This window comes from Staurois parvus, unplaced genomic scaffold (assembly GCF_062004578.1).
Source record: "Staurois parvus isolate SC_StPar_1 unplaced genomic scaffold, SC_StPar_1.0 ptg000249l, whole genome shotgun sequence".
NCBI lineage: Eukaryota > Metazoa > Chordata > Amphibia > Anura > Ranidae > Staurois > Staurois parvus.
Genome location: NW_028318045.1, coordinates 6,703,131 through 6,713,914, shown reverse-complemented (window position 1 = coordinate 6,713,914; position 10,784 = coordinate 6,703,131). Strand labels below are relative to the sequence as shown.

Genomic DNA, 10,784 nt, shown 5'->3' with positions numbered 1-10,784 from the left:
GTGGAGATAGCCTGACATTGACCAACAAACACCATTACCCCCCACCCGAGAGAGCCTTCCACTAACATACAACCACCTCCACCCCCCCCTTCCCGGGGAGAGAGAAAGACACTCACCTTCACAGATCCAGACATCCCCAGGAACAAGAGTCAGGCTCTGCATACACCATCAAGCAGCCTGCAGCCTCTCTCAGATCCCACCTGGTCTCTGTGGCGCATGTGCCCATTCTTCTGGGGGCCAGTGCTGTCCCCCTGAAAAATGCCACCCTAGGCAAATGCCTTGTTTGCCTTGTGGTAAATATGCCCCTGGGCTCTAAGTAATGCTTAGTAACACAGCAGGTGCACGATGAATAGAAAACCTGGCTATAAGCCTGCTAATTAGAACACTGCAGTTACAGAGGAAAAAAAAGTGCATAATTACTATAAAAAGGAGTAAAAGAAATGTAATCTCCAAACATGGAAAGGGTTCTTCACAGTAAGAGCTGTGAAAATGTGGAATAGACTGCCTCAAGAGTTGGTTCTGGCCAGCTCAGTGGATTGCTTTAAAAAAGGTCTGGATTGTTTCTTAGATACACAGAATATAACTGGATACTAACATTTATAGGTAAAGTTGATCCAGGGAATATCCGATTGCCTCTTGGGGGATCAGGAAGGAATTTTTTTTCCTGCAGGAGAAAATTGGATCATGCTTTGCTGGGTTTTTTTTTGCCGTCCGCTGGATCAACTGTGGGTATAGGATTATAACCTTTTTTTTTTTTTTTTTTATGGTTGAACTGGATGCACTTTTGTCTTTTTTCAGCCAGACTAACTATGTAACTATGTAACTACTGTATGTATCTGGCCCTGGAGAATCAGATCCGACCCCTTCACTGGTGGGAAAAGAAGTGGGCAAGAAGAGAGGTGGGCGTACACCATCCCCAGTGCTTTCCCTATATGCGGCCACAGCACCTTGCCGGCTTTCATCTGCAGGAAGGCCTTGGTTTCTCCATGCCTCCTCCACTCCTGGTGTCATGGTTGCCAGGCGACCGGTGGCTGTAGGGCGCATTCGCAAACTGGGACTATCGGTTGTCATGGGCAGGGGAATGGAGAGAGTCTTCCCTATCCTCCCACCACCACTGATTATATGCGGCAAGTGTTGGCACTTCATACTAAAAGGTTTGGAGACCCCTGATGTAAAGGACATAATACCAGATTTTATTATGTATAGCTGTATGTAACCTTGATGCATGCTCTGCCACTGCCTTATAATTAGTAGCGGCTCTGACAGCCTGCCATGTGTGCTCCTATTATTACCCCTGGTTCACATATATGCGGCCGTGCGGGCCGCGTTTTGCGTGGGCACAAGAGCCCATTCATTTGAATGGACTCCTGTGCCCCGGGACACACAGGGAAGAAGTCCCTGCACTTCTTTGGAAACTGCAGCCCGCATGGGAACCTCGGTTCCCAGTGCAGTTGCGATTTCCAGTGCGGATGACGTGCCATTAGAATTAATGGCACCCGCCCGCGGCTCCGCATTCTTCTGTGTGGGTGGTGTGGCTGCACGGATTTTTGTGTGGATCCGCAGTGGCACCACCCACACATATGTGAACCTAGCCTTAGATTCTTGGGCTGCTTGCAGTGGGAAATGCTGTTACTGGCAGGATCCTTGGGTAAGAAACTGAAAAAGATTCATTAAAAAGTATTTGTGTAAAAAAACTGTGTACAGTGAGACATGTTTCTAAACATGCTAAAAAAATTAATTTTGGATCGACAAACTTGAATAGCTCTTTTACATTGTGTATAGTGCAGCTTTTTGTTTTGAATCAGAGCCATTGTGCCTTACCTCCCATGAGGAAGAGTAGACCTGCAACATACTGCATGAGCCCTCTGTCCCAGCAGCACCCCAGCACGCCAATGATCCATCCAAACAGAATGATGGCTACCGCCATGCCCATGAAGCCAGCTGTCATTCTTCGTAAATCTGTGGAAACAATAATGAGAACATTTTAAATGTGTAGCTCAGCCTTTTTGGCAAAAAACACACTTAGAATAACAATTGGTACACAATAACCCATCAAACACATTTATTTACCCTTTGTGGAGGGGTTTTGTGCTTCTCAATGTCAACCTGTGGCTGAACACTAGCAGTAAAATGCAAAATGCATTGGGATCTTTTTTTCTAACACAACCCTTGGAAATTCAATCAAGACTTTGCTTCTCCCTTCCTGTGCTAAGATGGCTGTCAGCCTGGCAACCTATATGCTTCTTAATCTTCAGTTTGTATCTTTCACTGTCCAGTATACCTATTTGTTATTACAGGTACTGTGCTGACAATTTATGCATACATATTGTACATTCACATCAGTCCCTAACCCTCAAGGGGTGTACAATCTAAGGTCCCTAACTCACATTCATACATACACATACTAGGGCCAATTTAGGCAGGAGCCAGTTGGCTTACCAGAGTGTCTTTGGCGTGTGGGAGGAAACTGGAGTGCCCAGAGGAAACCCACACAGGCATGGGAAGAACATGCAAACATGGTGCTGTGGTTGGGATTTGAACCAGTGATCCTGGTACTGCCAGGTGGTGGAAGTACTAACCATTAAGCCACTGTGCTACCCTATATCTTTAGACCTGTTATCAAGGTAAGTATCTTTTGCTGAGCCGGACACAAACCTGTGGCGCACTCATACTTTCATATACTATTCTGACCTTTTCTGTGCTAGACAGTAAGCAGAAAAGGTGTAGGTGTAGTTTGCTACATTAACTGACAAATTCTCTATTGCCTCATTGACCCCTTTTTAAAAAATATCTGTTACTAAAATCAGTCTGTATCTGCAGTAAAGCATGTATGTTATACTCACTGTGGAACCTAAGAGGCTAATCCTCTGCATTGTGTAAACATGCCGTTTGATCCTGACTTCTCTGATCCTCCCCTTCTTCCAGTGTTCCCCTCTTATCTCCTGATAAGGCATATCGTGTGGAGACACTGCACATGCTCAGTTTGGTGTGTATTGCTAAAGAGCGTTTTGTTTTTTCTTAGGTGAGGGCATGTGATCAGCACAGGGCCAATCAACTCTGTGAGGTCAGGGGTTCTGCATCCTCCTAGAGAAAACTCCTCCTACAAGCTTTAACCAGTGCTCTGCTGAACACTGATAGAAGTCACATGACTGCTCTAATTGCTGATGAGAAAAGGTATTTAGAAGTTTATATTTACTAAAATAATTGCATTTCCATGTTCTGTGCACTGTTGGAGACCAGATATAGTGAATGGTCCTGGGTTTAGTAACACTTTGAAGGATGATACAGTTCACCTTTATACAAATACTAATAAATGCACATTTTTTGCAGGTAAAAAAAAATAATGTGCATTTATTATTTTTTGTTGCAGGAGCCTGAAAACCATTGCACCAACGATCAGCAGATTGCTAGTGCCATGCAGGTCTCCTGCAGATCTGTCAGTACATCTGCTTCCCGTATGAGGTGTACAGGCAAGAAGATATACTGACAGGAAGATTCAATGAACTACCATGGCGCTCCACAGCACCGGGGTAGTTCATTGAGAACTACAAGCTGACAGCTGCAAAGACTGTCAGGACTTGTAGTTTCTCATTCACAGAACACAGTAAATGAGTGATGCGGGCAAGCTTTTTGAACAATTTGACAGCTAGCAAGGTCTCTTGCTCTCTTGCTCTCTGTGCCCCCCAGGAGGGAGATCCACCCTCTCTATTTGTCCTGTTTACCATTATCATTGAAAGTTAAAGTAAAAGAAAATGCCAAATTATGGGTTGTCCCCAGAAATGAAATAAAGGGTAAATCTTCCAATGGGACACAAGTTCTGGTGACTTGGGGTCCCTAAGGAATTCCCTTAATTTGCAGAGATTTTCTCTCACTTTGGCTATGGAACAGGAAGTGAAGATAAATCTCCCCAATGGGACAGAAATGGAAAAAAAAATCTGACAGGAGTTAACCCTCATATGTTCTATCCAAAATAACAAAAGTTTTGCCTTTATTTCTACTTTTGTTTGACACAGATCATGTCCTGCTGCAACTTCTCACCTTGTGATGGGCTTCAAACTTACTATGTTGCAGAATGATCATTGGGGAAGAGGAGACTGAGGAAATGCTTCCTCCTGCCTGCAGTAGACTAAAGAATTCTCTAACCCAAAGCAATGGAACTCAAGAACGACTTTTTATTGATAAAAGGTGACGCTTTATGAAAAATTATTCACTTCATCAACTCTATGGCTACCATAGATCCAGATTTTAGCCAGGCAATTTCTGTTGTACCAAATCCAAAGGACCTTTCCATGTTCTTCATTTAAAACCTATGCTTTGTCTATGCAAAGCGAACAACCAGGTTCTCTTAATTGTTTCTTTTCAGCCAAGCTCAGGCATCCAATTCAGCATTATGGTAAAAAACGGAGAGAGTCACAGGCTCCTCTTACCCACAAGCACTGGGTAAATGGAAGAAATGTGCCTATTTAGGCAGAGTTAAGGTGGTCAGGTAAGTGACCCTGATGGATGGCAAAGTACAAATTTACGTGGAAGTGGTCCAGTCCTTTTTGAGTCACTTAGCTCCCCTCATCTCCAGCAGCACATACTTACCTTTTCTCACTAATGCACCATCAGGCTGCTGTGACCCAGGAAAGAAAACCCTGTATAAGCTCCAAACTGACTTGTCAGAGCTTACACAGAGACATTAACTCCTTCTCCGCAGGGCTGGTGCTAGACTATTTTGCACCCTAGGCAAGACCAGCTACTTGCACTCCCCCCCCAAAAAAAACCTTCACCTGTATTTTTACTTCACCCCTCCTAGCAGACATCCTCTTTCCCCTCCTTTTTCCACCCAAGCACAAATCCTCTCCCCCAAACCCATTCTCCTAGCATAAATCCCCCCTAATCCTGCCTCCTAGCACAAATCCTCCTAAATCCCTCCTCCTAGCACAACCCCCTCCAAATTACCATTCTCAGCACAAATCCTTCCTCTCCACCAAAATTGCCCCCTACTAGCACAAATTTCCTTCTCCTAGCATAACCTCTCTCAACCCCCCCTCCTAGCACAACCCCTCCCAATCCCCCTTCCTAGCACAAATTTCCCCCTAATTCCCCCCTCCTAGCACAACCCCCCAATCCCCCCCTCCTAGCACAAATCCCCAGCCCAGTCCTCGCCCCTAGCACAACTCCCCTCCCGTCTCCTAGCACAAATAGCCCCCATCCCCCCTCCTGCACTATTCTCTCATCTCAGCACAAATGATTGTTACCCCCCCTTTCATTGTGTACGGTAGGATTCACTGCTCCAGACTGTGCTCCTGGCCCATGAGGGCACAACTGAAATCTGGTTTTGGCGTAGCCCACCCCTAGCACACCCCTACATCTGGCCATGGAGAAGAGAAGGGAAACCCGCGGCTGTGTCCAAGGAGGCAGTGTGCCCTAGGCGACTGGCCAGTTCACCTAATGGTAGTGCTGGCCCTGCTTCTCCAACCCCATATGACAGTGGTGGGCCAGTCATAAGACACTGAAGTGGATAAGTGAGTCACATGCTTACAGATACCCAAATGTATTTCACTTTGTGGCCGGTGAGCGAGGAAAAGATGAGTGCATGCTGCAGGGGAGGGGGAAGGTAAATGCCCCCTTTTCCTTTGCCCATGAGGGTTACATTATAGTAGAAACCTCAGTAATGTTGGTGGTATTGCCCTTTCATGAGCATCACGTTTTATTTCTGATCCTATTCAAATCAGTTTTGTGCAATACCTGCCACTTGTCTTTTCCTCATCATCCTATATTGCAATACAATCAATTAACATTCAGCTGTCTATATCATTTCTCCGGAACACTGTTAAAAAAAAAAGCAGCACAACAGATGTGCCCTGAGCGCCGCAGGAATTGAAGGGGGTGGTGGAATTTTGTTTTTAGAAAACCTCAGCAGAATCTCCGGCATTTTCCAAGTGTGCACCTGACCTGATCAACCACCTCTTCAAATTAAAAACAGCGGGGAGCTGACGTTTCGTGACACACATCTGCATATTTCAGAGAGAAGAAGCGGGGAGGGGTCAAGTGTACACGTAGAGCGCAGCACGACAAGGCAGATCAGCAGTTGCAGACAGGAAGGTGCTCTCCCCTGGTGCTGTTCATAAAGGCCTGACAGCAAATGGGCCATCCTCATCCCATGGTTAACACACTATTTTTAGGCCTATTGCATTAACCAGAGTGAAGAACAATGAGAATGTGTGAATCAGCCCAAAGCAGCCAATCAAAATTCATTTTACTGCAGTCGCCTTATTTGAAGGGGAGCTATAGCTTTTTTTACGTTTTTTTTTGTTTTATATGTGAGAAAGATCATTTTATAGAGACACTGTAACTAGACCATTAATGTCAGCAAAAATCTACACAACAGATTATATGTGCATTTAATGTGCTGTATTTTATGTATGTTATTTACCTGTAAAAGCCTTTTTACTACCCAAAAGCCTTCAGACTGCTGCTGGGCCCCACCATTTTGGATGTGATGTGCGAAGATCCAACAGACTCTCAAAGACACTTTATAATTTTCTATATCCAATTTCTTTGATCCTTTCCCAGCAGCTACATAAAATATTATGTAGAAAGTAAGGGCAGGAGCAGAGGAGCTGGACCAGTACAGCCAGCTATTAGACACTCCCAGAAGAGGAGAGGGCTATGACATGCAAGGACGGAGGAGGCTAGGCTAGGATTTGACTCTCTTGTTTAGCCAAATTTTCTAACCTGCCAAGTTAAAAGGTGCATTATAAGTAAAATAATTTATAAAAAGGGAAGTCACTGAAAGTAAGCATTTAAAGGGCAACTCAACTTTCTTAGGAAAAAAAATGAGCAATTAAAAAAAAATACTACAATTACCTTTCCTTTTCAATCTGCAGCACTGTATTTTTGGTAAAATGCAATGCAATATGTCTACCTGGAGGTGGTCTGTACTCAGATGGTATACAGAATGCCCCCCCAGGGCCGGACTGACCATTTGGAAACTCGGGCACTGCCCGAGGGCCCGGGGTCAGTAGGGGGCCCCATGAGATGCCCCTGGTACCTTTTTCATAGGCTTTTTTGAGTTTGGGCAAGGACACAGTGGCCCCATGATCCCTTATTGCCTGGGGGCCCCATGAGTTGTCAGTCCGCCCCTGCGCCCCCGCCAGAAATATAATTTACTGCTTGAGAGATTGGCTTACTGGTTTTCCCAGAAGTCTGCACTAAGATACAAGTCAGATTTTTGGCATCCCCTGTAAGAAAAAAAGTCATTTTTGGTGGGATACTAACAAAGGGAAATCACATCTAAAGGGATGTCGACCCTGAAAATTTCCTCATTTTTGCCCTGCAGGTGCAGCAGCTGATTGATAATTATGAAACCACTCCTATAAAGATTCACTCTGCACATGGACACAGACAAACAAACTGCTATTTCTCCAGAATAAAAAAAGGCAGGAATCTGCAACAAAGTTTGTTAAAATCCTTGCAATGTACATTGACCACCCAGAGGGGAATATTTTTTTTTCTCAAAAAAGTGGAGTTAAGCAAGCCATACATGTGTTGAATACCGAACAATGTTTCGATCGAAAATCAAAAACATTGTTCGTTCTGTAATCCGATGATGCCACCAATGATTTCGAAAATTGGTCATTTTTTGCAAATTTTCCAGCATGCCTGATAAACAAAATGGGCAGGAACCACGAAAATCGGATGGTGCCATTGCCCACTAACAGTGAAAATCGGCTGATTATTCTTAGGTCCAATTCTTGAATGAAAAATTGTTCGAAAATCGACCCATGTATGGCCAACCTTACTCTTTAAAACACTTAATTTTTCTGTGCTATTAATTGTAATTGTTTAAAGATGGTGACAGGGTCACTTTAATGCTCAATTGAACTTTCAGATTAAATAAACTGTACATTCTAGGAGCATAAAAAAGGTGTCCAAAGTCTTAAGGTTCATTTTCTTTAGAAAGCAGCCACAGCCAGAGTAGAAAAGACTGTACCCTGCTGGCATGCTCTTGGAAAGGACATTTGTTCTCTTTGTGGAAGCAGTGGTCTCTCTGCAGAGGTTAAACAAGTCCCCTAATGAGTCAGAGCTGGAGATCAGCAATCAGCAGGAAGCATAAGTTTTACTGATTGCAAAGTTATAGGTCTGACTTAGTGGGGACATTGCCTTCAGGCTGGTCACATGAAGCACAGGATGCTGCTCCTCCTACCTATTTAATTGCGCTCTAAATGATGCAGGCAGCAGTGCTGACATGATGATATCAGCACCAATTTCTCTGGATCATTGTATATGACTACCTATTTAGGTTTCATGCTGTCCTAGGCAACACAAAAATCGTCTCCCCCCCCATGGAGAGACCCTGACAAACACCCCCCTCCCCCACAATAAGAGCCTAACATTGACCAACAACACCCCATCCCAGCCCCTCCACCCAAGAGAGCTTTCCACTACCACCACCCCCCATACATTGGCAACCCACCCCACCCTGACAAAAGAGAAGACACTCACCTTCACAGCTCCAGACATCCACGGGAACAAGAGTCAGGCTCTGCATACACCATCAAGCAGCCCGCAGCCTCTCTCAGATCCCACCTGGTCCCCATGCTGTATGAGTCCTTTCTTCCATCTCTTCTTTTGGGGGGCGGCTCTGCCCCTCAGAAAAATGCCGCTGCCCCCCCGAAAAAATGCCACTCTAGGTAAATGCCTTATTTGCCTTGTGGTAAATATGCCCCTGACTACAGGTCCATGTGCTAATGCCCCTTCAAGCCCAGGAAGCCCTGCACTCACAGGATTTCCTAAGTGTTGTGAGTTGAATGACACTGGGCACCTAGAGTATATCTAGATGTGGAAAGGAACTACTGTGGGGGGCAGCATCAGAAAAGAGGGGGAGACTTTCTGGAGCCCTATTCTTTTTTTTTTTTTTTAATTTTGCCTGGAGTCAGACTTTAAAGTAAATCCATCAATATGTTGACCCTGTTCAATACTTTCAGTACTGCAGCTGTAATTGCAGCGAAAGGTGGTTCTACAAAGTGCTGACTCAGAGGGGGCTGAATACAAATGCACATCACACTTTTCACATATTTATTTGTATAACATTTTGAAAACCATTTATCATTTTCCTTCAAACTTCACAATTATGCGCCACTTTGTGTTGGTCTATCACATAAAATCCCAATAAAATGCCATTGATAGCCCCTGCGTGGGCGTAACTTTTGCCCTGTTGGCGTTAGAGCACTGGTTTTCTTTTCTTTTGCATTTTTTTTTCTGTGCAATTGATAGCCCCTGTGTGGGCGAGTTTTATTGCCTCTGTTTTATAATGTTTAAAAAATTAATAAAAACCATTGGAATATAAAAAAAATCCCAATAAATTACATTTACGTTTTTGATGGTAACATGAAAAAATGTGGAAAATTTCAAGGGGTATGAATACTTTTTCAAGACACTATATGTGTTTATGTTCCAAAGTAAGAGGGTTAACCTGACAGCCAGGCACCTAGCATTTGCAGAATGAGAATCCACCAGGGGCAACCTTCATATTTCTTTTATCAAAGGTTTCCTTTAAAATACAGTTGGCAATGAACCAGTTTTGGGAACAGAAAAATCCATCAAACATTTTGTTCTAATTAAACAAAGCAAACTGATGTTCTCTGATTCTTTATGTTATCACGTACTTTGGTGCTTTCCACACTTAGCTGCCAGGCCTTCAATAAATCAATGTTCACATGCATAATATCACAGAGATGAGCTGATGTTCAAGTGAGCTCCTGGCTGACTTTGGCTGTCTTTTCCTGTATGTGTGAAACTCCCTCTCGGGCTTGGTGTCGCAGCTAATTATGCTCCCTGCGCATCACCTGGCCACACAGGACTTCCCGCTGATACTGTGCCTGGCACTGCTCGGCTTCTCGCAGGTGGGAAGCAGAAGTCTGCAGACCCCCCACTGCATGAAGACAGATGGCAAGGTCATGACATGCCGGCGGGCTCTCGATGGACAGATGGATGTTTCCTGCTCAGTGCACAAGGAAGGCCAGAGCAAAACCGGAAAGAAGGGTTACACAATGTAATAGAGAATAATAAGCAAATTTGGCATTAGGTTTTACTGGGATACCTCACAGCTTTCCGAGATGGAAAGCCAACACTTTTTAGCAACTTTTTTTAAGGCAAAAGACATCCTCCACCAGTCAAATTTCCAATATTTCACGTAGGGCAAAAAATCTGAAAATGAAGGTTTTTATGTACAAAAGCCATGCTTCATGTGTATCCAGCAATTATTGACTGTGGTCCTTGGACCTTCCATAAGCCATAAGTGTTTGGCAGCTGGTGAGGGTGGAAATACTTCATAGTTGGCAGGGGATAGCAGGAGGGTGGAGCATTGGCCAGTATGGCTTTACCGAATCCTGCCAGGAGACATGCTGTTATACTGCATTGGATAATAAAGTATATAGGGCATACAAGTAATACAATAAAGTGTTTTGTCAAAAGTACCCAGCCAGTTAGCATCCACTAAATAAAATCCAATATCTCAACAAAAGGTTGTCCTGTACCAACGTGCAAACAAAGTTCATAGAAATATAGACCTTTTATTCAAACATCACAAAAGTAGCATCTTAAAAAAATGCCAATGATCCATATAAATAGTCATGTTTTGAGCAAAACATTGCTGTTGTTCAAGCATTGAAACACCTGTCTACCTGCCATGATGTTGAATCCTCTACATCAGGGGTGTCAAACTGGTGGCCCTACAGCCGTTGCAGAACTACAAGTCTCATCATGCCTCTGCCTTTGGGAGTCATGCTTGTAAC

General features: G+C 44.0%; 1 protein-coding gene across 1 annotated transcript in view; it reads right to left on the bottom strand.

Moving 5' to 3' along the window:
- TMEM178B (transmembrane protein 178B) overlaps nucleotides 1–10,784 on the bottom strand; it is a 406,020-nt gene that overhangs the window by 19,797 nt on the left and 375,439 nt on the right. The window contains exon 4 of the mRNA XM_089680702.1: nucleotides 1,822–1,959. Within this exon, the coding sequence (XP_089536828.1) occupies nucleotides 1,822–1,959 (138 nt within the window). The remainder of the gene's footprint in view (nucleotides 1–1,821; nucleotides 1,960–10,784) is intronic.